We start from the raw sequence: 23,059 nt of genomic DNA, 5'->3' as shown, positions 1-23,059 counted from the left end.
CACCCCCTCCCCTCTCTTTCCCCTTCCAATCCTACAATTCGTAAGCTTTAGTATACCGTCAGCCGTCAAGGGGGGTGGATGTCGCCTCTTCTGCCTCTCTCCCTCCCACACACGCACAGACACACACGCCCTTCCTCAATGATTTCCCGGGAACCATTACGAGAGGGGAAAAAATCTAATTGAAAACTTAAGGAAATTTGTGTTATAAGTGGATAGGGAGTGTCTTAGCCGGTGAGGAGTGGAAAAGGTTTAGAATGTGATAGATGCGAAGGTTGGTTGTGTTAGTAAATGCTGAAGACAGATAATGTGCAAAAAAAAAAAACTTATTGAAAACGTAAGGGAAATTGTAATATAAGTGGATTGGGAGTGTCTTAGGCGGTGAGGAGTGAAGGAGTTGAGTGAAAAAGGCTTAAAATGTGATAGATGAGAAGGTTGGTTGTGTTAGTAAATGCTGAAGATAGATAATGTGCAAAAAAACAACTTATTGAAAACTTAAGGAAATTTGTGTTATAAGTGGATTGGGAGTGTCTTAGCCGAAGAGGAGTGAAGGAGTTGAGTGAAAAAAGGCTTAAAATGTGATAGATGAGAAGGTTGGTTGTGTTAGTAAATGCTGAAGATAGATAATGTGCAAAAAAACAACTTATTGAAAACTTAAGGAAATTTGTGTTATAAGTGGATTGGGAGTGTCTTAGCCGAAGAGGAGTGAAGGAGTTGAGTGAAAAAAGGCTTAAAATGTGATAGATGGGAAGGTTGGTTGAGTTCTTGACAAATGAAGAGAGAAAATTATAATAGAAAGTGTTTGTCATGGATTGGTGTGCCGTTGATAAGAGGGACTCAGTGATCAATGTGTTTTCTATATGGTGTGTGTTAACGAGTCACAGTCGGTCAGTCATCATCGTCATCATCAGCAATGTAATGACCACGGCGTTGAATACCTGTGGGAGTGACGTCACGAAGAACGTTTTTTATTTATTTTTATTTTAGTTGTTGATGATTTCCGAAACTTTGAAGATGAAAGACAAAGAATTTAAAAGACATAAAGGACAGAACGAGAAGAAAAACATTGCAGTGAAAAAAGAAACTGTTATCTAATTGCAATATAAAAAAGGTGCTGTTGTTGTTGTTGTTATTATTATTATTAGAGAGAGAGAGAGAGAGAGAGAGAGAGAGCGCAAAACCTGTAATAACTCTTTTTGATATGTGGGATAAAGATCTCTCTCTCTCTCTCTCTCTCTCTCTCTCTCTCTCAAGCTACTACTACTACTACTACTACTACTACTACTACTACTACTACTACTACTACTACTACGACTACTACTACTACTACTACTACTTTTACCATCAGCAGCATTTGAACACTAAGATTTTGTGGTCAACCTTCCTCCTCTTTCTCCCCCTCCTCCTCCTCCTCCTCCTCCTCCTCCTCTTCTTCGTCCTTTCCACCCTCATTCCTACGTCACATTAATCTTACAATATGTCACCTCCTCCTCCTCCTCCTCCTCCACCTCCTCCTCCATATGCTACCTCCACCACGCCCTTTCCTCCTCAGCCCATGACCACCTCCAATACCTCCTCCACCTCCTCCTCCTCCTCCTCCTCCTCCTCTTTTTAATAATTTTCTCTTTATTATGATTTTCTTTCTATTTCTTCTTTTTCTTTTCTTCTTCTACTCGTATATTCCTCCTCCTCCTCCTCCTCCTCCTCCACTTATCCACTTGTTCTTATTTTTCTTTTTATTATCATTATTATTTTTTATTATTATTTATATCAAGGACGGAAAAAATGAAAGTTTGGAACGTGCCTGTGTGTGTGTGTGTGTTTGTGTGTGTGTGTGTGTGTGTGTGTGTGTGTGTGTGTGTGTGTGTGTGTGTGTGTGTGTGTGTGTGTGTGTGTGTGTGTGTGTGTGTGTGTGTGTGTGTGTCAACCGTGAAGATAAATGGAATTATTCACCCAAAAATTGACTTTCATTCGTGACTGTTTTTAGAAAGTTCACACACACACACACACACACTATAATTGAAACTACTAAACCGTTAAGTAATTGTAGTAGTGGTAGTAGTAGTAGTAGTAGTAGTAGTAGTAGTAGTAGTAGTAGTAGTAGTAGTAGTAGTAGTAGTAGTAGATGTAGCAGTAGTAGTAGTAGTAGTAGTAGTAGTAGTAGTAGTAGTAGTAGTAGTAGTAGTAGTAGTAGTAGTAGTAGTAGTAGTAGTAGTAGTAGTAGTAGTAGTAGTAGTAGTAGTAATAATAATAATGATAATAATAATAATAATAATAATAATAATAATAATAATAATAATAATAATAATAATAATAATAATAATAATAATAATAATAATAATAATAATAATAATAATAATAATAATAATAATAATTTTTAACCTTGATAAAAAAAACGAGTGAATATTTTTTTCGCAACTTTTACATGTATTTTCCATTACGCCCTTGACTTGAGAGAGAGAGAGAGAGACTGAACACATCACATTTTAACGTTTTTTTAATCATTTCCCTTCATAAAACGTAAAACTTAATCACATTACAGTAATTTCCTTTCCCTAAACATTTACAAGTGTCCGCGGTGCAGTGGTTAGCGTGCCCAGCTCCGACTCCTTGGTGCAATGGTTGGCGTCCGTGACTATGAATTCTAAGATCTGCGGGTTCGAATCCCAGCCCGGGTCGTCGGCTTGAGGGACACCCAGCTGTTGATCCTCCCTTTGGTGCTGAGGGATAAATGTGTACTTGGGGATCCTGGGGAAGGTAAGGTAGCATAAATGGCGCTACTATAAAAAATTGCCTGCGCCATGATGGGATTGGGCCGACCACCAGGACCTTGAAGAAAGCCTAGCTAAAAAAAAAGAAAAAAAAGAAAAGGTGGGTGCTTATGCTATGGCTGCGCGTGGTCGCTGTGCTCATCTCCGATCCATTGGCCCTTTTGCCTGTGGTGGGTAACAGCTATTTACCCTGGGGCATGAGGCAATATCCCGGGATTGCCACGGTGTACCTTCCCCAGGCTTCCCCAGACACACCTTTAGCCACCTGCCTGAATGGGCGCGTGGAGTGGTAGCCAGGCCCGCGGTGTGAAGGTCTCCATGCATGTATTCCTAAGCCGCACTCACCATACTCTACGCCATTGCCCTCACGACCAACGTTGCCAGATTGTCGTACTCAGCCTCTTAACTTCCGACCCAAAGACTGTCTCCTGGGCCCCAATAACTAGATTCATTTATATTTATCCCGCGCGGAAAAAAAACGGTCATGTGAAGCGAGCCTTAAAATTTACACTACTCAAATGATAATAAAAATGATAATAAAAACAATAAAATTTCGGCTAAGTTTGCCCTTCATCATTATGTTTTGAGAAGCTAAAATGCGCATGCTGTCCCTATCATGTGAGTTCCCGGTCATTTCCTGGCCCGGGGGGAGAGCTGCGGGGTGTTGCGGGGTGTTGGGGTGAGGATATTAAGTGTGGTTGGCCTTGCCGGGGACACATTACCTATTTTGTGTGTTAGATATGAAAGTGTGCTGGTTTTATGATGTGTGTGTGTGTGTGTGTGTGTGTGTGTGTGTGTGTGTGTGTGTGTGTGTGTGTTTTAAGAAAGGAATGAAAGGAAGGAAGGAAAGAAAGGATGTATGAGAGAGAGAGAGAGAGAGAGAGAGAAACATATACATTTAATACATATAATATACATACAATAATTAACAAATTCTCTCTCTCTCTCTCTCTCTCTCTCTCTCTCTCTCTCTCTCTCTCTCTCAGGTCATCATGGAAGCGCCTTACCCCGGCTCGGAGGTCAGCACGACGGGGTCAGGTCATGGCCGCGTCAGCAGGGGCGACTCCAGGGCCAGTCACGTGACCTCCTCCTCCTCCACCTGCGAGAGAGACAGGTAAGGGTAATTGATAGTCTTGGAAGTAGTAGTAGTAGTAGTAGTAGTAATAGTAGTAGTAGTAGTAGTAGCCGTAACAGCATTGAAATCAATCATTCTGAAATTATCAATCTCCCCCCCTGGCCCCGTGTTCCCCCAGGTGGTGGGGCGTGCGGGGGTGCACCACGGTCCTCAGCCTGCACCAGGTGGTCACCCAGGGGGCCTACAGCTACCTGGCCGCCCCCCCTTCAGGGCCCCGCCTGGCAGCACATCTCCACCTCTCACACACACACCTCAGCGTCCTGCTCCTGCTGACGAGAATAGGTAAGAGATGGGGAGGGGGCGCTGGGTAAGGGGAGGGGGAGGAAGATGGGGAGGCAGCAGGGATGAAGTATTCGTATTCGAACACACAACTCGGGTATTCATTCAAGCCCTGATAGGTAGGGGGAGGAAAGGGAAGGTATGGGGAGGCTGAAAGAAGGGAGAGAAGGGAAGGGAAGAAAGGGTTAGGAAGGGGAAGAAAGGGAAGGGAAGGGTGATAAAGGGTTTGGAAGGGAAGGGATGTGTTAGGAAGGGAAAGGGAGAGAAGGGATATGAAGAAACGGATTGGGGAAGAAAGGGTTGGGTAAGGGAAGGGAAGGAAAGGAGGGGAAGGGAAGGGAAGGGAAAGAAAGGGAAGGAAAATGTAATAATGATGACGATTATAATAATGATGATAATAATAATAATGATAATAATAATAAAAATAATAATAATAATAATAATAATGATAATAATAATAAAAATAATAATCTTCCATTTATTTGTCTTCCTCTCTTCCTTCCTTCCTTCCTTCGTCCTCCTCTTCATCTTTCCTCTTCTTCCATCTTCCTCCTCTTTCTCTCCTCCCCACTCACTCCTCCTTCTCCCCTCTCTTCCTCCTCCTCCTCCACTCTTCCCCTTCTTCCTCCCCACACTTCCTCCTTTTCCTCTTCTACCCCTTCCTCCTCCTCCTCCTCCTTCTTCTCCCCTCTCTTCCTCCTCCTCCTCCACTCTTCCTCTTCTTCCTCCTCCTCTTCCTCCTCCACCTCCTTATTCTTCCCTATTCTTTTCCTTCCTCTATACTTCTCCTTCCCCCCCAACCTTCTCCTCCCTCCCTCCCCCGCTCCCCCAGGCCCCCTCCTGACCGGGGTGCTGGCGGGGGTGGTGGGGGGACGAGGGGGGCGGAGGGGGCGGTGGGTGGCGTCAGGGCAAGCCGCCGCCGCCGCCGCCGCCATCCTCGCCGCCGCCACCGCCCTCGCCCCCCCGCCGCCCCCCCCTCCAGGTGAGAGAGAGAGAGAGAGAGAGAGAGAGAGAGATTATGTATATTACTGAAAATTTATATAAATGATAACAATAATGATAATAATAATAATAATAATAATAATAATAATAATAATAATAATAAAAAAAATAATAATAATAATTTCACGCAACCACTTTCTACACTAATTAATCATAACTCTCTCTCTCTCTCTCTCTCTCTCTCTCTCTCTCTCTCTCTCTCTCTCTCTCAAACTTTCCTTTTCTTTCCCTTTCCCTCTTCCCCTTACCCCCTAAACCCCCCTATCTCTCTCTCTCTCTCTCTCTCTCTCTCTCTCTCTCTCCCTAACAGGTCCGGACCCCCAGTACTGTGACGTCACCAGGCTCATGATCCTAGCAACGGCAAACCCCGATACAGTATCCCTAGCAACCCTGGACCCCGCTAGAGAGGCCCCCTGCCCCTCCCCCAACCCCTTCATTCTGCTTACCTGGGTGATTGCGGCCTTAATTTCAGGTGAGGGGGGAGGGGGGTAAAGAGGGAAGGGGGGAGGGGTGTATTAGGGGGGTTGGTCAGGTTGTCCCATTTCGTTTTGCAAGAGTTGATGAGGTTTTTCGTATATGTATTTTTTTTCATTTTCTCTCTCTCTCTCTCTCTCTCTCTCTCTCTCTCTCTCTCTCTCTCTCTCTCTCTCTCTCTCTATCTATGCCTATCTAACAATCTCTATCTATCAATCTATCTCGGCAATTTCCTTCATGAACCTGTAACTAACCTCTCTCTCTCTCTCTCTCTCTCTCTCTCTCTCTCTCTCCGTCTATCTATCAATCTCTACCAATCAATCTATCATGGCAATTTCCTTCATGATCTTATAGGCTACTCTCTCTCTCTCTCTCTCTCTCTCTCTCTCTCTCTCTCTCTCTCTCTCTCTCTCTCTCCGTCTATCTATCAGTCTCTACCAATCAATCTATTTCGGCAATTTCCTTCATGAACCTGTAACTAATCTCTCTCTCTCTCTCTCTCTCTCTCTCTCTCTCTCTCTCTCTCTCTCTCTAACCTAACCTATTTTTTTATTTTTTAATTTCAGGCGTAGGATGCTCTCTCGCCTATATCCTGGGCCTTCCATATCTCGATGACGGCGTGAGGAAGGAAGACGCCCCTCTGTACCTCGGTGAGTCCTCCTCCTCCTCCTCCTCCTCCTCCTCGTCTTGTTCTTCTTCCCTCCTGTTCTTCCTCCTCCTCCTTTTCCTGTTCTTCATTCTCCATTTCTTCCTCCTCCTCCTCCTCCTCCTCCTGTTATATTTTTCCTTCCCTTTCTCCTTCTGTTTTTTTTTTCTCCTTCTCCTCCTCCTCCTCCTCCTATTCTTCTTCCTCTTCTCCTCCTCCTCCTTCTCTTGTTCTTCCTTCTCCTCCTTTTCCTGTTCTTCATTCTCCATTTCTTCCTCCTCCTCCTCCTCCTCCTGTTATATTTTTCCTTCCCTTTCTCCTGTTCTTCTTCCTTTTCTCCTCCTCCTCCTCCTGTTCCTCCTCCTTCACCTTCCTTTTTTCTCTTCTATCTTTCCCTTCTCCTCCTCCTCCTCCTCCTCTTCCTTTCTCTTCTTATTCTATTTTTTATCTTATTTTCTTTCCTCTTTTCCACGAGTACTTTTCCTTTTCCTTCTTCTGATGTTAGTTTTCCTCTTCTTCCTCTTCCCCGTCCTCCTCCTCCTCCTCCTCCTCCTAGTTATCTTTCCCTCTTTCCCTATCAGTTTCCTTCCTCCTCTTTCTGCTCGTCAAAATCTTCCCTCTCCTCCTCCTCCTCCTCCTCCTCCTACTACTACTACTACTACTACTACTGATACTAACACAATGACCATACCAATAATAATAATAATAATAATAATAATAATAATAATAATAATAATCTTTGTCTTCCAGCTGTGATCTTGTCCTCCGGCGCCTTTGGTCAGCTGATTGGCGAATCCCTGGCAGGTAAGGAGGAGGAGGAGGAGAAATAAATGAGGAAAATATGAATCTCTCTCTCTCTCTCCCGATTCTTTCTTCAACATCATCCTTTCCATTGCATCTCTACCTCCTCCTCCTCCTCCCACCCCCTCCTCCTCTCCTACACGAGGCGCCTAACAGAGCTTTGAAGACCACTAATTTACAAACGCATTTACTTGGGTTAAGAAGCGCGTTAACACCATCCAGCAAGCGAGGGTCAGGGCAGGCAAGGCATCGCTGTCGTGAGGCGCCCAACTAGCGGGGAGGAGTATGCGTGTGTTCCCTCAGGGGCTGGTGCTGCGTGGCTGTGGGAGGGTCACCACTCTGTCATCTGCCAGCAGCTTGCCCATGCCCGAAGCTGCCAATGTACCACGCCCCCAGCACAAAGAAACAGTAACACACACACACACACACACACACACACACACATTTGGCTCGTCAGGCCTTCGGGGAGCAGGGTTGCCAAGTCTTGAGAGTGCATTATTGCCAAATGTCTTCAGATTTACTGCCAAATTAAAAATTTCACTGCCAAAGTTTATAAATCATATATTTCATGCGTATAAATAAAATGTTTGTTATCTTTTTACTATCACGCCGCCTTTGCGAACTGGACCTATACATTACGCCACCACCAACAATTGTTAATAGAATTTCCTCGCACAATTTTAAGATAATTATAAGCCCCGTGAAAAAAAAAGCTGAGATATGTAAAGATAATGTAAAACTTAAAATTCCAACAGCATATTTACCTTGATTAAGCAGACTGGTCACTAGTACAAATCATGTTCTCTAGTTTACTTCCTGCACTGTTGTTCTTGATCACTTCACTGAGGTGATCTATAGTTGCTATTGAGCTGTGACAACAAACAACAACTGCAAGCTGCAGTTCAGCTTTCTTAAGTGAATCCGTGGGTGTTTGAATCCTGGAAGGACCACCTCTCTCAAATAAATTTCTCACTGAACTGACTGCTCCAACACGCACTTTATGCTCCTTAGCATCACCATGCAATTTAATGGTAGTTTTCCTGGGCTGTAAGATTTTCTGACACACTTTACAAAATGCTGATTCTGTTCCACCTTTCGCCTTAGTTAACCATGGGAACTCCTTCTCCCATATGTCCAGGTACTTTCTTCCAGAATCATATTGTCCTTTCCACTTAGACATCGTGGCGAGTTCCAAGCGTGCGGGCAACAACGTGTACTGTGTAGTGACTACTGCATACTGACAGGTTTGTGTCGCGACTCGCGACTTGGGCGAGACAGATACCATACCCGTACGGGTCGGGTATTGCACTACGTACATGTATCGATTGCATAGCTTTGGGTGTTTGCGATAATTTAATTAGGCATGACTAACCAAAATTGCATCATTTGATTTCTTGACTGCCAAATTTAGAATTTATAATGCCAAAATGCCAAACCGTAGTTTTTCACTGCCAGACACATTTTTTACTGCCAAAAATGGCTAAATTTGGCAGTGAAAAACGCCAGTTGGCAACCCTGTCGGGGAGACACGCACGCGAGACGGTTGCCAAGTGTCGCCACTGTCTTCACCCCCGCCACACACGTACCCTTCATGTATTTCCATGTACAGTCAAACAGCACCCACGACAGCCACATCCCATAAGGCCGAGGCAGGTGCCGCACGCCCTCGTCTCGCACACTGTTGGGCAGCACGGCGAGTGCCTCCGTGTGTGGTGTGCCCCATGGCAAACACCGCCAGCCGCCCGCCCCACGGCCTGCCCTCCGCCCTGCACACACTCTCTCGACACTGCATGACACTCTCTAAGGACTACCTCTGCGTGACACACCACAAACACTGACGTAATGACAAGGCAGGCCAGAACCCAGCCTCTGATGCCGTGCCTTGCGCCGGGCAGTCTCCGGGGCTGACACACTGCCCGGCACACACTCCACACACACACACACACTGTCCTCTGCCCCCAGACGCAGCCTCCACACACTCTCTCGCCACTGTTCCACGTGTATTACACTTGCTGAAAGCTCTCCAAAGCTTATCCCTGCGTCAAACACCCCAGACACTGGCGCCAAGACAAGATGAGGCAAAACTCCCCCTCTGATACCGTGCCCGGCGCCGGGGCCACACACAGTAACGCTGTCCACACACACACACGTCCACACGCTGCCCCCCGCCCTCCACACGCTCTGTCGCCACTGTTTCACGCGTGTAACACTCACCGAAAGCTCTGCAAAGCTTATCTCTGCTTCAAACACCTGTACTATTGATGCAAAGACAAGATAAGGCAAAACTCCCCCTCCGACACTCGCGGCGGGGCTCGTAGTACACACACGCAGGGCGGCCACACTGTCCGGCGGCACACACGCCACACACCGCCCTCTGCCTCACGCCACAGCCTTCCACACACTCTCTTGCTGCTGTATCACGTGTATAAGATTCATCTAAAACTCGCCAAAGCTTAACTAATGATGAAAGCCCCCGATATAGTAGTGGTATAGCGGGGGCAAGGTTCACCTCCCGCATCGTGCGTCACGCCGGGGCGGGGAAATGTGGCTGCCTCTCAATGCCCTGGACGCGGCGGCCTGCACGCTTGAGGAACAGTCTGCTGGAGGGAAGGCAAAACAGAGGCCACAAACAGACTGCACGGAAAGGCGCCGTCCGTGCTATTGTGAAGCAGCATAAAACGATGATCGGTGTGGTAAAATAAATAGCATTACGCATACTCGCGTTCGGGTCATTGCACACGAACACACTGAAATTTATGAATGAACTTCTCTCCCTGCACAACACCCAAAATTATGCAGTCCTGCTGGCTCACAGAGGGATTTCAACAGGCCACAAGAGTAAGAAGAGGAAGATAATGGTCTCTCTCCCTCCCTGATCGCGGCCTGGGAGCCAATAGCAAAACATAAGGCGGGTTGTTCCCACACTCACTCTCCTTTCCCCCGTAAAAGCCGGGTAGCGGCGGTGCGGGCTGGCAGGACGGACAGCGCGGCGATATGACACACTTTTCCTCTCTGGTTTAACTGTTTCTCCATTGCTTTCACTATGCCATGATTGATAACGTGTATAGAAAGCTGTCTCTTCCCTGTGGGGAGAGAGGAGAAGCCTGTAGCCACCATATTTAGCGGGACGGACAGCCTTGAGGCGTGGGGGAGAGCGAGAATGACGGCAGTGAACAGGACCATGGCGGGGGACAGCCTGGCGATACAATACATGTTATTCCTCTGTTTTAAGTGTTTCCTCGGTTCTCTCAGTGTCGTAAGTGACTCATAATGTGGACAGGCAGACAGACCCCCGTGCCCTTCCTGCCCTGAGTGTGCGAGGCGCGGGGCGTAGCGGCGGGCGGAGAGCGGCGATTCTCAACCACCTTGGGGCTCACACACCCACATTTGACAGGGGTTTCGTAGGGTTTGGGGGCATTTCCAAGGGTAGTTTAATGGCCCTGGTAGTAGTTTGACCTCCCCTCTGTAATCTGCACCTAAAAGAACAGTCATGAGAACCCGATTGATCTTCTTTTTGCACTTTGGAAAGAGTTGCCGTGAGGGGCGAGGCGGCGGGCGGAGAGGAGAGCGGCGATTCTCAACCATCCCGCGGCTCCCACTCCCACATTTGACAGAGCTTTCGTAAGGTTTGGAGGCATTTCCAGGGGTAGTTTAATGGCCCTGGTAGTAGTTTGCCCCTTCCTCTGTACTCTGCACCTAAAAGAACAGTCATGAGAACCCGATTGATCTACTTTTTGCACTTTGGAAACAGTTGACGTGAGAGGCGAGGCGCGTGGTGAGGCGGCGGGTGGAGTCAGCGGCGAATCCCAACCATCTCGCGACTCACACCCCCACAATTGACAGGGGTTTCGTAGGGTTTGGGGCATTTCCAGGGGTATTTTAATGGCCCTGGTTGTAGTCTGACCCTCTGTACTCTGCACCTAAAAGAACAGTTATGAGAACCCGATTGATCTCCTTTATGCCCTTCGGAAATACGTAGTTGATGTCTGCGTTTGCGTCTGTGAAAACCCACCCTCAGGCCACGGCAGGGAGCGACGCGTAGGGATGATTCTCCTGTTGCAAGGGCTTCCTCGCCTATCTCTATCTTGTGCAGTTGGCTTTAGAAAGTTAATGAAGTCATGTGGGCAGCAGCTTGTGACTCAGTCTTGTGCCAGCTGACTACATGATGACCCACGCCCCGCTTTTGACGAGCTCCAAAACATTTCACTGGGAACGCTGTGGTGAACTCTCTCTCTCTCTCTCTCTCTGGAGGAGAGAGAGAGAGAGAGAGAGAGAGAGAGAGAGAGAGAGAGAGAGAGAGAGTTTCTTTTTTTATTAATTAATTATCATGAAATATAAGAGTTAATTAGCAGAACTATATTGCGTGCGTGCGTGCGTGTGCGTGTGTATGTATGTGTGTGTGTGTGTGTGATATGCTGTTATATTATACTTTCAAATGTACACACACACACACACACACACACACACACACACACACACGTGAAAGAATGATCTAATATATTGTTTTTCTCTCTCCCCCCTCTCTCTCTCTCTCTCTCTCTCTCTGTCTAACTTTCCTCTGCCTCCTCCTCATCTATTCCTCTTCCTCCCACTCCTCCTCCTCTTCCCCAGGCCTCCCCATGGGGTCCTCGCGGGTGGCTGTGGTATGGTGGGTCGGCCTGGCGGCGTGGGGGGCGGCCTTCCTTGTCCTAGCCTGCCTTACCTTCATGATGCCCAGGTGAGTGGTGGGGACGGTGGGGAAGGGGGGGAGGGTAGGGACAGGTATAGACGGGAAGGGAAGGGGAAGGAAGAGAAGGGGACAGAAGTGTGTAGAATGGAAGGGAGCGGAAGGAAAGGAATGGGGTGGCTAAGAGGGGCAATAGCTCCCCACTGTTTTCAAAATGCCGCTAAAAGTGCTTAATTAAAAAAAAACTCCCCCACCTGCGCATGTTCGCTTCGCCCCCCCCCCTCCCCCCCTCGCACTCATGAACCTGTGATGTCCTATAGCCCCCCCCTCAAAAAAAATTAAAAAAAAAATAAAATACAAGAAATAAATATATATATGAAGGAATGAGAGGGGAAATAAAGACAAGGGTTGAAAAGGGAAGGGAAGAAGGGAAAATGACTGGAGATAGGATGGGAAGGGGAAAGAAGGGATTGAAAAGGAAGGAAGAAGGGATTGTTTCAATGAATGTGTTTCCTACGATACTACAACTACAACTACTACTACTACAGAGCCGTCCCCAGGGCTGTAAAAGGGGTAAGGGCTTTTTCCAGTAAATGTGTGATACCTTCGTAGCCGCGTGAAGGGGGCGAGGAGCGAGCGAGCGAGCGAGACACATCAGCGGGGGAGATTGAAAAACCGACATTTCTGGTGCATTTTCCTGCTGTCAAAACGATATACAGGAACTTCTGCCTCAGTTTTCGTTTTGACTCTCAGAAAGTGGACCTTCTAGCAGATGGGGGGGGGGGGGGGGACCGACCGACCCCTCCCTAGGTACGGTCCTCACGATATGCTACAAACTCTACCACTTCTACTACTAATACAAATACTACTAATACCACAAATACTTCTAATACTAACTCACCTTCCATTCATCTACTTCTCTTCCTGCACCTCCATCCTCGTCTTCCTTCCCTCCACCTTTTCCTCCACCTCCTTTCCTAACATTCACCAAACCCACCACCACCACCACCACCACCTCCTCAGGCACCTGAAGGGGAAGGAACCGCCGGACAGTCTCAGCCTCGGGACGGTCAAAACAACCTCCACCAGGACCTCCACCCCGGGACGGTTACATCAGGGGGGAGAGGTTGACCTGGATACTCCTCCCCCTTCGCCTCCACCCCCTTTACCTCCCTCCCGCGACCACGAAGAGGAGGAGGAGGAAGAGGAGGAGGAGGAGAGAATGGAGGAGAGGGATGTGGAAGGAGGGTGAGTATGGAGAGAGAGAGAGAGAGAGAGAGAGAGAGAGAGAGAGAGAGAGAGAGAGAGAGAGATTGATATTGAGACCTATATATTTCTTCCTCTTCTTCTTCTTCTTCCTCTCCTCCTTCTTCTTCTTCTTCTTCTTCTTCCTCCAGTTACGAGGCTGATGTGGAGAGGGACAGCGGCTATAGCATGGAGGAGTCGGAGGAGAGAGTGGAGGGAATCGAAGAGGAGGAGGAGGAAGATAAGAAGAGGAAGAAGAAGAGGAAGAGGAAGGAGGAGGAGGAGGAGAGGGAGAGCAAGGTAGTGAGGGCAATCATCAAGAAAAGACATTATACCTGTTATCATTTGGGGAGGCTAATTACAGGTGAGTTAGCATCGTTGTTGTTGTTGTTGTTGTTGTTGTTGATGGTGGTGGTGATGATGTTTTTTTCTTCCTTCTTTTCTGTTTCTTGTTCTTGTTCTTCTTCTTCTTCTTCTTGCTCCTCCTCCTCCTCTTCTTTTCTCAATTTCTTCTTTATCTCTCTACTCTATATCTTCTTCTTCCTCTTCCTCTTTTTCTTCATCATCTTCCTCCTCCTCCTCCTCTTCCTCGTCAATTTCTTCCCCTCCTCATCTTCCAATCCTCCTCCTCCTCCTCCTCCTCCTCTTCATCTCCCCACAGAGGCGGCTGGGGTGGCGGCGCGGCTGGCGGGGGTCGGCGTGGTAGGGGCGGCGGGGGGGCTGGACCTGCTGCTGGGGGCGGGGGCGGGGGCCCTCTCCACCTGGGGGCCCATACACGTCCAAAACCTGTACAGAACACCGGGGGAGGCAAGCACGTATTATACAGGTAAGGAGGAGGAGGAGGAGGAGGAGAATATAATGGAGTATATCCCTTTTTTTTCTCTCCCTTCCAATCTTCTTCCCTTCCCTTCCTCTCTTTTTTCCTTCCCTTCCCTTCATTCTCCTTTCCTTCCCTTCCAAATTCCTGTTCCTCTCTTTCCTTTCCTTCCCTTCCCTTCCTTCCCTTCCCCTTCCAAATTCCTGTTCTTCTCTTTCCTTCCCTTCCCTTCCCCTCCAAATTCCTGTTCCTCTCTTTCCTTTCCTTCCCTTCCCCTCCAAATTCCTGCTCTTCTCTTTCCTTTCCTTCCTTTTCCCCTCCTTTTCCTTCCCTTCCTCTCTCTAGCATTCCCCTTTCCCTTCCTTCCCTTCCCCTTCCAAATTCCTGCCTCTCTCTTTCCTTTCCCCTCCCTTTCCTTTCCCTTCCCTTCCTCTCTCTTTCCTTTCCCTTCCCTTCCAAATTCCTGCCTCTCTTTTCCTTCCCCTCCCTTCCTCTTTCTTTCCTTTCCCTTTCCTTCCTTTTCCCTTCCCTTCCAAATTCCTGTTCCTCTTTCCTTTCCTTTCCTCTCTCTTTCCTTCCCCTTCCCTTCCCTTCTGACCCCCTCCCTTCCACTCCCCACCTTTTTCCCTTCCTTCCCTTCCCTACACTCCCCCTTCCCTTCCCTTCCCTTTTCTCCCCCCTCCTCTTCCCTTTCATCCCTTCCCTTCCCATCTCAACCACCCCTTCCCCTTCCTCCCCAAGGTATGCGCGCCTCCTGCTCCATGATCGTGGGCGTGGGCGTGGGCTGGGCGTGGGTGAGTCGCTGCCGCCCGCACCCACGCACCCTCGCGGCCTGCCTGTGCGTGTGTCTGAGCCTGCTGACGGTCGCCGCGGCCTGCATGGCGATGTTGACGTGTGACTTCAGCGCTGACCTGCCCGGCGTGCCCTCCCCCGACCACAGGTGAGGGGGGGAGGGGGGAAAGAAGGGGGGGTATGGATTGGGAAAGGGTAGGAAGGTAATTGGAGGAATGGGGAAGGAAGGGGAGGGAAGGGAAGGGAAGGAAAGGAAAAAAATATAATTGTTTGTTTGTTTGCTTGTTTGTGTATGTATTTATGTATGTATGTATGTGTGTATGTATGTATGTTCATTATATCTACATCTCCCCAATTACATTATCCCCCCCCACCCCCCCCAGGCGTCTTGAGCTCCACCGGGGTTGCAGCGAGCGATGTCGGTGCCCCGCGGGGTTGGCTCTGCGCCCCGTCTGCATCAGGGACGGCCCCATGCGCCTCTCCTACTTCTCCCCGTGCCACGCCGGATGCCCCCCGCCACCCCCGGGACGCGCCGCACCCCTGGGGAACTGCACGTAGGTGGAGAGGAGGAGGACGAGGAGGAGGAGAATGTAATGATGAGGAGGATGAAGAGGAGGAGAAGGAGGTGGAGGAAGAGGAAGACGAAGGAGGAGGAGGAGGAGGAGGAGGAGAATGTAATGACGATGATGATGAGGAGAAGGAGATGGAGGAGGAGGAAGGAGGAGGAAGAAGAGGAGGAGGAGATTGTATTGATGATTATGAGGTTGAGGAGGAGGAGGAGGAGGAGGAGGATGCAATAATGATGATAATGATGTTTACTTTAATATCATAATCTTTCCTCCTACTCTTCCTCCCCACCCTTTCCCCTCCTTCCCCACCCTTTCCCTTCTTCCCCAACTCTTCCATATACTTTCCTTCCCTTCCCCACCCTTTCCATATACTTCCCCAACATTTCCCTTCTTCCCCAACTCTTAATATACTTTCCTTCCCTTTCCCCTCCTTCCCCACCCTTTCCCTTCTTCCCCAACCCTTCCATATACTTTCCTTCCCTTTCCCTTCCTTCCCCACCCTTTCCATATACTTCCCCTTCTTCTCCGCCCTTTCCCCTTCTTACCCCAACATTTCCCCTATTTCCCCACCCTTCCCCCGTCTCCCCAGCTGACCCATTTCCTCCCCTTCCCCTCCTTACGCCCTCACATTTCCTCCCCAGCTAACTTCTTTCCTCCCTTCTCCCCTTACATTTCCTCCCCAGCTAAACTCTTTCCTCCCTTTCCACCCCCGTCATCTCCCCAGCTTACCCCTCTCCTTTCCTTCCCCTACTACTACTACTACTACTACTACCACTACTACTACAGGTGTGGGAGTTCTGAGGCCCAGGTGAGCGCGGGTTACTGCCACCATACCTGTCCTGCACACGTGGCCTACACCTGCCTGGCCTGCCTCGCCTCCGCCCTGCTGCCAGTGGTCACCCTCATCAACCTGCTTCTCGCTCTCAGGTGGGTGGGGGAGGGGGAGGGGAATGGAAGGAAAGGGAGGAAGGGAAGAGGAAAAGGAAAGTGGGATGGAAGGGGAGGGTAAGGTAGAAATAGGGAGGAATGGTTGGGAGGGGAAGGGAGGGAAGACAGGGAAAGGAAAAGAAGGGAAGGGAAGGGAAGGAGGGGAAAGACAGGGAAGGGAAAGAAAAGGATAGAGAAAGGGAAGAGAAGGGAAAGAAGAAAGGAATAAAGAATGAAATATATGAAGGAAGAAATATTGGAAGGAAAGAAAAGAAAGAAAAAAACACAGATATAGGAATACAGATGAAGGAATAGACACAATAGGAAGAAGGAAGGTAGAGAACTCATTGTGCTTTTAAGAATAGGCCTCCACTCTGCATTTCAACCCCCCTCCCACACCTCCCCACCTATTTATACTCCCCATCTCCTCCCCTCTTTCCCCTTTCTCATCTCTATATCCTCCCCTTCTTTCCAACTAACCCCTTCCCTCCCCTCTTTCCCCTTTCTCATCTCTGTTTCCTCCCCTTCTCTCCAACTAACCCCTTCCCTCCCTATCTCCCCCCAGGAGCGTGAGAGGGGAGGACAAGCCTGCCGTCCTGGGGTTGAAGGTGTCCCTGTACTCCCTGGGGTTCCTGCTGGGGGCTACCCTGGTGGGGGGGATGGTGGCCCCCCTATGCCTGGCGGGGGGCGGCTGCGGGGGAGCTACTGGGGGGGCCGAGTGTTCCCTCTACGACGCCGTGCCCTTCGCGTGAGTATATAGGCCTACTGTGGGAGGGTGGGAGGGGGAAGGGGAAGGAGGGGAAGGGGAAGGGAGAGTGGTTGGAAGAGGGGAAGAGAAGGGAAGGGTGGGGAGGAAGGTGAAGGGTTGGGGAGAGAAGGGAGGGACGGATGGGGAGGAATGGTGGGGAAGGAGGGAAAGGGTGGGGAGGAAGGGAGGATTAGTAGGGAAGGGAATGGAAGGAGAAGAGAAGTAGGGAGGAGGAAAGGGAAGGGAAGGGTGGCGAGGAAGGGGAGTAGAGGGAAGGAAGGGAGAAAGGAAAGGGAGATAAATAGGAAAGAAGGGGGAAGGGGAGGAAATGGGAAAGGGGAGGAAATGGAGAAGGAAGAAGGGAAGAGAGAGGAAAAGGAAGGGAAAAGGATAGAGGAGAAGGGATAGATAAAAAAAAGGAAGGGAAGGGAAGGGAAGAGGAAAAGAAGGGGGAAAGGGAGGAAATGGAGAAAAGGAACGTAAGGAAAGGGAGAGAAGGGAAGGGAAAAGGAGGAATGGAAAGAGAAAGGAATATAGAAAGATAGAAAAGAAAGAAAAAAGCCACAAACAATAACAATAAACAACAACAACAAAAATGCCCCTTCAATCTCCACCTCCCCCAACAGCCATCGCCTCCACGGTACAATCTCAGCCATCTTCACTGTAGCCACCATGGTCGCCCTCTACCTCGCCCACCACGCCTCCAGCACCACCTCACCCATCAACCTCTACGATGACCCACACCCCCACCATGACCTGACCTCCGTGACCTCACACACAGGGGTCTTGGAGAGGTCAGGGCTTAGGCGGAGTCTACGTAAGCTGTCTCGACTGGCCGCAGGGAAGACGTCTACGGGGCATTGGAATGTGCCCCGTGTTGACATTTTGGGCGCGCCGGGAAAATTTGAAGGAGGAGGAGGAGGAGAGAGGAATGGAGGAGGAGGAGTGATCGTAGTGGAGGGAAATGGAGGAAACGGAGGAGAGGAAGGAACTGTAGTGGCTATACGTAGACTGCCTTCTGTGACTTTGATGAAGACTACGGGTGTGTGAGAGAGACAGAGAGAGAGAGAGAGAGAGAGAGAGAGAGAGAGAGAGAGAGAGAGAGAGAGAGAGAGAACCTATCACCCACTCACATAATAGCCTAGAAAACACCACCAATAATAATAATAATAATAATAATAATAATTAGAAATAGACTCCTACATATATTTTTTTCTAAGGCATAAAAATAAAGTTAAGGAAATATAAATAAAATAAAAAAGTAATGTAGAGTTTTGTTGTGACTTTACTTTGATTCTTGGTTTACAGGTAATAATAATAATAATAATAATAATAAGTTAATATATATTTGTCTTCTCCGCTTCTTCCTTCTCCTCCTCCTTCTCTTCTTCATCTTCCTCCTCCTCCCCCCTCTCTCTCTCTCTCTTCACTTCCTCCTCCTCTTCTTCTTCTTTCTTATTTTCTTCCTCCTCATCTTCCTCCTTCTCCCCTTCTTCCTCTGCTACCTCCACCCCCCCCCCCATACACACATCTCTCTCTCTCTCTCTCTCTCTCTCTCTCTCTCTCTCTCTCTCTCTCTCTCTCACACACACACTCTCCTCTCCTCTTAATACAACACCGAAGTGATCCACTCCCTGAAGGGCGCCAGGCTGGTATACCCTCCCGGGAACTCCTTCATACCACACCCATGCCCGAACGACACCAGGCCAAACACTACCATGCCCTCCTCCCCCTCCACCTTCCCCATGAGCGGCCCCCCGGAGTCCCCAGTACACGCATCCCTCCCCAGGTCCCCAGCGCACAGCATCCGACTCGTGAAATTCCCCCCGAAGCCACGGCAGTACTTGGGGGGCAGGATTTTCACATCGGCTTGGCGGAGGACAGCGGACAGCGGCTTCGTGTACCCCAGCCTCCCCCAGCCGTAGACCGTGGCTGGGGTGTAGGCAGGGGGTGCGTGGGGGGTGATACAGGCCGGTGCAGCTCCAATCCCCCCGGTGACCTCGGCGGCAAGGGTCAAAACAGCGAGGTCGGCGTCGAAGGTAGCGTCCATGGCGAAGTCCGGATGAATAGCGATGTAGGAGATCAAAACTTCAACCCCGTCCTCGTGTGTGTGACCTCCCAGGATGACCGCGGCGACCCAGGCGAACAGGGGCATGAAGACACAGTGGGCGGAGGTGATGACGTGCTTGGGCGTGATGAGGACCCCCCCGCACAGCACCTTCGACCCCCGCAATTGCCCCCGCACGCCCACCACGCTGGGTACGCCGTTCCGGGTGACCTCCACGCCCCCGTAGATCCGCGCCTCAATCTGGGGAACGGGGGATTGGTTAGGGAAGGGTGGGGGGAGGAAATGGGGAATGTTGGGGATTGGTTGAATAGGCTGGGGAATGGTTTGAAAGGGATGGGGAAGGTGGGGTGGGTTATGGAACGGGTGAAGGGTTAGGGGTGGTTGGGGAATGATTTGGGGAGGTTAAGAAAAGTTTGGGGAATGGTTGGAGGGATTACGGAGCCGTTGGGGAGGTTAGGAACGGTTGGGAAGACTAGGGGAGGAGGTTGGGGAGTATGATTTGGCGGATACGTGAGATTGGGGAGGTTATTAGGTAGGAAATGAACACACATACACACACACACACACACATTCCCTTCCCCTCTTATCCCCTCCTTTCTTTCCCTTCCCTTCTCTTCCCCCCCCCTCCTCACACAAACTCACAAACACACACACACACACATTCCCTTCCCATCCCCTCCCCTCCCTTCTCTTCCCCATTCCCATTCCTTCCTCCTCCTTGCCCTTTCTTTCCTCTCCCCCCCACACAATCTTCCCTTCTCTTCCCCCCATCCTTACACACATATTCCCTTCCCCTTCTCTCCCCTTCCCTATCAAATATCCTCCCCCCCCATACACTCTTCCCTCACACACACAAACACACACACACACACACACACACACACACACACACACACACACACACACACACACACACGTACAGTTACCTGGGGCTTGCTACAGTCAGCTGGCAATGATCCTGTAGGTATATTGAACATTCCGCGTAGCCAATCTAATAACCAGCAATGTTTCTTAATAGTTACAGTAGGCGTAGGCGTAGCGGTAGTAGTAGTAGTAGTAGTAGTAGTAGTTGTGGTGGTGGTAGGGACAGCCTCCACCACCATCACCAACATCACCACCAACATCACAATCTCCTCTCTCCTTCCTCCTCCTCCTCCTCCTCTTCCTACTTTCTCTCTCACGGCCATCCTCGAACTGAATGTGAGAGAGAGAGAGAGAAAGAGGGAGAGAGAGAGAGAGGGGTGTGGTGGGGTGTGGTTTTCCCTCTCTCTCTCTTTCTCTCTTTCCTCCCTTAATCCCTTCTCTCTCCTCCTCTTCCTCTTTCCTCCATTTCCTCCTCCTCCTCCTCCTTTTCTTAATCATTTCTCTCTCCTCCCTCCTTCTTCCTCCTCCTCTTTCCTTAATCCTTTCCCTTCTCTTTTTTTTTCCTCCTCCTCCTTCTCCTTTTCTTTCTTTCTCTTTTTCCTTGTTTATTTCCTTCCGTCTCCGTTGGCTGTCAATTATACGACGATTAATTAACACAAACGATAACATAACCTTACGAAAACCACCTCAAAAACTCTAATTTATCCCTTTTAGACTTACCAAAACACGTAAAAAACACTCTTACATCAATAACTATAAACAAACGCCATCACATCTGCCTCTGTATATATATTTAATCAGAAAAATAAAATAAAATACCCCCAAGTACGACACCTTATCAACATTGCACAACACCCCCCACGGCGGCCATGATGAATTACCTGATTTACCTCAGTGACATCCCAGCATCGACGGGAGGGGTGTGTCACGTCAGCCATTCCCTATTTTCCCACGTGGATCTTCAACTTGACCTCACGACCCACCCAGGGAGGTCACACGTGCTGCCCCGGTGTGTAGGGAGGGTTAAGGATGAGTATTCAGGATGTGGGGTAGAAGGGAGACACAGGGAGAGATCAAAATAAGGTCAGGGAGAGATTGACCACAATACTACTAAATACTAAAGTGTTCCTGACGCTCTATATAAAAGTACAATTAATGAACACATAAGAACACACACATTATATCATACTTGCATTGAAGGGTGGGGTGGGGAAGGGTTGAGAAGCGCTGGGATTGGTTAGACAAGATTAGGGAACGGTTCGTGGGGTGGGGAAGGGTTGAGGAGCGCTGGGAGTGGTTGGACAAGATTAGGGAATGGTTCGTGGGGTGGGGAAGGGTTTGAGGAGCGCTGGGAATGGTTAGACAAGATTAGGGAATGGTTCGTGGGGTGGGGAAGGGTTGAGGAGCGCTGGGAGTGGTTGGACAAGATTAGGGAATGGTTCGTGGGTGGGAAGGGTTGAGAAGCGCTGGGAGTGGTTAGACAAGATTAGGGAATGGTTCGTGGGTGGGAAGGGTTGAGAAGCGCTGGGAGTGGTTAGATAAAATTAGGGAATGGTTCGTGGGGTGGGGAAGGGTTGAGAAGCGCTGGGAGTGGTTAGATAAAATTAGGGAATGGTTCGTGGGGTGGGGAAGGGTTGAGGAGCGCTGGGAGTGGTTAGACAAGATTAGGGAATGGTTCGTGGGGTGGGGAAGGGTTGAGGAGCGCTGGGAGTGGTTGGACAAGATTAGGGAATGGTTCGTGGGGTGGGGAAGGGTTGAGAAGCGCTGGGATTGGTTAGACAAGATTAGGGAATGGTTCGTGGGGTGGGGAAGGGTTGAGAAGCGCTGGGAGTGGTTAGATAAAATTAGGGAATGGTTCGTGGTGGGAAGGGTGGAGGAGCGCTGGGAGTGGTTAGACAAGATTAGGGAATGGTTCGTGGGGTGGGGAAGGGTTTGAGGAGCGCTGGGAGTGGTTAGACAAGATTAGGGAATGGTTCGTGGGGTGGGGAAGGGTTTGAGGAGCGCTGGAGTGGTTAGACAAGATTAGGGAATGGTTCTGGGGTGGGGAAGGGTTGAGAAGCGCTGGGAGTGGTTAGACTAGATTAGGGAATGGTTCGTGGGGTGGGGAAGGGTTTGAGGAGCGCTGGGAGTGGTTAGACTAGATTAGGGAATGGTTCGTGGGGTGGGGAAGGGTTTGAGGAGCGCTGGGAGGGGTTAGACAAGATTAGGGAATGGTTCGTGGGGTGGGGAAGGGTTTGAGGAGCGCTGGGAGGGGTTAGACAAGATTAGGGAATGGTTCGTGGGGTGGGGAAGGGTTTGAGGAGCGCTGGGAGGGTTAGACAAGATTAGGGAATGGTTCGTGGGGTGGGGAAGGGTTTGAGGAGCGCTGGGAGTGGTTAGACAAGATTAGGGAATGGTTCGTGGGGTGGGGAAGGGTTTGAGGAGCGCTGGGAGGGGTTAGACAAGATTAGGGAATGGTTCGTGGGGTGGGAAGGGTTTGAGGAGCGCTGGGAGGGGTTAGACAAGATTAGGGAATGGTTCGTGGGGTGGGGAAGGGTTTGAGGAGCGCTGGGAGGGGTTAGACAAGATTAGGGAATGGTTCGTGGGTGGGAAGGGTTTGAGGAGCGCTGGGAGGGGTTAGACAAGATTAGGGAATGGTTCTGTGGGTGGGGAAGGGTTTGAGAAGCGCTGGGAGTGGTTAGATAAAATTAGGGAATGGTTCGTGGGGTGGGGAAGGGTTGAGGAGCGCTGGGAGTGGTTAGACAAGATTAGGGAATGGTTCGTGGGGTGGGGAATGGTTTGAGGAGCGCTGGGAGTGGTTAGACAAGATTAGGGAATGGTTCGTGGGGTGGGGAATGGTTTGAGGAGCGCTGGGAGTGGTTAGACAAGATTAGGGAATGGTTCGTGGGGTGGGGAAGGGTTTGAGGAGCGCTGGGAGTGGTTGGACAAGATTAGGGAATGGTTCGTGGGGTGGGGAATGGTTTGACGAGCGCTGGGAGTGGTTAGACAGATTAGGGAATGGTTCGTGGGGTGGGGAATGGTTTGGGGAGGTTAGGAAAAGTTTGGGGAATGGTTGAAGGGATTGCGGAACCGTTGGGGAGGTTAGGAACGGTTGGGAAGACTAGGGGAGGAGGTTGGGGAGCATAATTGGGGATACGTGAGGTTGGGGGGAGCTAAGATAAACTGTAAATATTGTGGTAGACTGCAAGTTAAAGTAGAAACCACCGGGTAGATCGCATATTAAAGTACTACCCATTAAACTACCCTTGCAAACCCTAC

The 23,059-nt window shown here is 49.6% G+C and overlaps 3 protein-coding genes across 4 annotated transcripts in view; 1 reads left to right on the top strand and 2 right to left on the bottom strand.

Annotated features, from left to right (window-relative positions):
- The window catches only part of LOC127006396 (phosphatidylinositol 4,5-bisphosphate 3-kinase catalytic subunit alpha isoform-like), a 23,598-nt gene extending 19,722 nt beyond the window's left edge, over positions 1 to 3,876 (bottom strand). The window contains exon 1 of the mRNA XM_050876346.1: positions 3,776 to 3,876. The gene's annotated coding sequence lies outside the window, so the exon portion shown is untranslated. The remainder of the gene's footprint in view (positions 1 to 3,775) is intronic.
- On the top strand, positions 70 to 18,135 carry LOC127006397 (uncharacterized). Of its 2 annotated transcripts, XM_050876347.1 has the most exons (17): positions 70 to 231; positions 985 to 1,108; positions 3,755 to 3,882; positions 4,022 to 4,185; positions 5,015 to 5,164; positions 5,495 to 5,656; positions 6,225 to 6,308; positions 7,055 to 7,108; positions 11,717 to 11,822; positions 12,795 to 13,019; positions 13,169 to 13,380; positions 13,678 to 13,842; positions 14,575 to 14,773; positions 15,009 to 15,179; positions 15,981 to 16,121; positions 16,687 to 16,869; positions 17,496 to 18,135. In XM_050876347.1, the coding sequence occupies exons 3-17, from the start codon at positions 3,761 to 3,763 to the stop codon at positions 17,917 to 17,919; spliced, it is 2,562 nt and encodes an 853-aa protein (XP_050732304.1). In that variant the 5' UTR covers positions 70 to 231; positions 985 to 1,108; positions 3,755 to 3,760; the 3' UTR covers positions 17,920 to 18,135. The 2 variants fall into 2 exon arrangements, with proteins under 2 accessions (XP_050732304.1, XP_050732305.1); XM_050876348.1 differs by lacking the exon at positions 985 to 1,108.
- A 340-nt stretch (positions 18,136 to 18,475) lies between these two features.
- On the bottom strand, positions 18,476 to 19,914 carry LOC127006451 (trypsin alpha-3-like). Its single transcript, XM_050876403.1, has 2 exons — positions 19,864 to 19,914; positions 18,476 to 19,177 (listed from the first exon to the last, which is right to left on the bottom strand). The coding sequence occupies exons 1-2, from the start codon at positions 19,912 to 19,914 to the stop codon at positions 18,476 to 18,478; spliced, it is 753 nt and encodes a 250-aa protein (XP_050732360.1).
- Between the last annotated feature and the right edge of the window lie 3,145 nt (positions 19,915 to 23,059).

This window comes from Eriocheir sinensis, chromosome 32, assembly GCF_024679095.1.
Source record: "Eriocheir sinensis breed Jianghai 21 chromosome 32, ASM2467909v1, whole genome shotgun sequence".
Lineage (NCBI taxonomy): Eukaryota > Metazoa > Arthropoda > Malacostraca > Decapoda > Varunidae > Eriocheir > Eriocheir sinensis.
This window is presented reverse-complemented; position numbering and strand designations above follow the sequence as displayed.

Excerpts from the sequence above, each read along its gene's own strand:
- LOC127006397 (XM_050876348.1), top strand. The coding sequence starts at position 3,761 with ATGGAAGCGCCTTACCCCGGCTCGGAGGTCAGCACGACGGGGTCAGGT. Across the intron at positions 4,186-5,014 it reads GCTCCTGCTGACGAGAATAG|GCCCCCTCCTGACCGGGGTG; the intron begins GTAAGAGATGGG and ends CCGCTCCCCCAG. Across the intron at positions 5,165-5,494 it reads CCCGCCGCCCCCCCCTCCAG|GTCCGGACCCCCAGTACTGT; the intron begins GTGAGAGAGAGA and ends TCTCCCTAACAG.
- LOC127006451 (XM_050876403.1), bottom strand. The coding sequence starts at position 19,914 with ATGTTCAATATACCTACAGGATCATTGCCAGCTGACTGTAGCAAGCCC. Across the intron at positions 19,178-19,863 it reads CTGACTGTAGCAAGCCCCAG|ATTGAGGCGCGGATCTACGG; the intron begins GTAACTGTACGT and ends CCCGTTCCCCAG.